Raw genomic sequence first — 1,475 nt, 5'->3', positions numbered from 1 at the left:
AAAAACAAAAAAACAAACAAAAAAAAAAATATTGGAAGTATACAGAATAAAACCTTGGATGTGCTCCATATGAATTGACACAGATTATATAGTAAAGGGTTTATGTGCCCCTAGCTTTTCCATTTAGGGTGTTGCTTCTCTAATAGTCGGTACCTGAAAATCAAGTTTGTTTTCTTATATTTTTGCAGAGATTCTGAAAAGCTTTCTTCTTGTAAGAAGCCCCTGTCTCCAGTCAAGGATAACATCCAACTCACTCCAGAGACAGAAGACGAAATCTTCAACAAACCTGAGTGTGCACGTGCTCAGAGAGCAATATTCCACTAAGTGAGGGCCTGTGACTTCAGGAAAACCTTTCCAATTCGAGAGATTTATTGCTGTCAATGCCATTTTTAAAATGGAAAACATTTTGTATATTAACTTAGTGACTTTCTTTTGCTTAGCTTTTTATATTTTCATGGAGAGCTAAATAAAAGAATAAATCGGTCTTTGACATTTCTGGGATTTCAGTGCTAATTTGGGCAAATCTGACGCTGATAACAATCTAAAGGATTCTCTGACGTCAGTAGAGAATGGAGAATGGAAATAAATAAATGGAAAGTCACAGATTCACTCATACCCAAGAATGGATAGTTCACGGCTTTGATATTTTATAGCTGTCTTCCCTGTCCTTGAAGGGCAAATTGAAAGTAATGCTGCTGACGTGGAAGGGAAGGGCAGTAGGAGGACCTCTCTTTGGATTATAATTTTTAATATGCTTAGGTCTCAAGGCTGCCGTTTATTCTTCATGTGTTTCTGAATTGTGGCCCAAACACCCCTTAGCATTGACTTAACCCTGTGCAAGGTGCAAAAGCTGCAGGGCCTGTGATCAATATAGTCTGCAAAGATCGAGGCAGGTTTGGAAGAAACCAGCCACACCAAGGCACATCTTATACCACCAGAAGGAGAGGGATGGATGGTGAAGGCATTTGTGATACAGACGACAAGAGGAGAGACCAAGACTTAAAATCCTCAAAAGGAGGTCTGGGGGAGGGGCAAACAAAATTGGATGAATTTGGGAAAGACCTAGTCTAAAGATCACATCTGAGTTCCTGTGAGCATCCCTGTCACTGAACAAGTCAGCTCGGGCAGACACTGCAGGTACTTACCTCTCTTCAGTGTCAGAAAAGAACTAGATGGGCTATAAACGCCCAGTTCACAGCATGGAAGAGAAGACATCAAGCAAGGATGAGGAGTGTTCTGTAAAGGGAGGGTGAGTTTTCTGTTGGCAGGAGCCGGGCAGGTAGTTGTAGAAGGACCCCGTCTGTCTCAGTGAAGACAGACAGAGCAGAGAAAACAGGCCCCTTTTGAAAACCTTTAAAAACAGGGAGAAGACACGCCTTTAATCCCAGCACTCGGGAGGCAGAGGCAGGCGGATCTCTGTGAGTTCGAGACCAGCCTGGTCTACAAGAGCTAGTTCCAGGACAGGCTCCAAAACC

At 42.6% G+C, this 1,475-nt stretch overlaps 1 protein-coding gene across 1 annotated transcript in view; it reads left to right on the top strand.

The window, feature by feature from the left end:
* Positions 1-324, top strand: part of Exo1 (exonuclease 1) — a 23,377-nt gene extending 23,053 nt beyond the window's left edge. The window contains exon 15 of the mRNA XM_005368523.2: positions 189-324. Within this exon, the coding sequence (XP_005368580.1) occupies positions 189-324 (136 nt within the window). The remainder of the gene's footprint in view (positions 1-188) is intronic.
* Positions 325-1,475: the final 1,151 nt, after the last annotated feature.

The sequence above is a fragment of the Microtus ochrogaster genome, unplaced genomic scaffold (genome assembly GCF_000317375.1).
Source record: "Microtus ochrogaster isolate Prairie Vole_2 unplaced genomic scaffold, MicOch1.0 UNK35, whole genome shotgun sequence".
Taxonomy (NCBI): domain Eukaryota; kingdom Metazoa; phylum Chordata; class Mammalia; order Rodentia; family Cricetidae; genus Microtus; species Microtus ochrogaster.
This window is presented reverse-complemented; position numbering and strand designations above follow the sequence as displayed.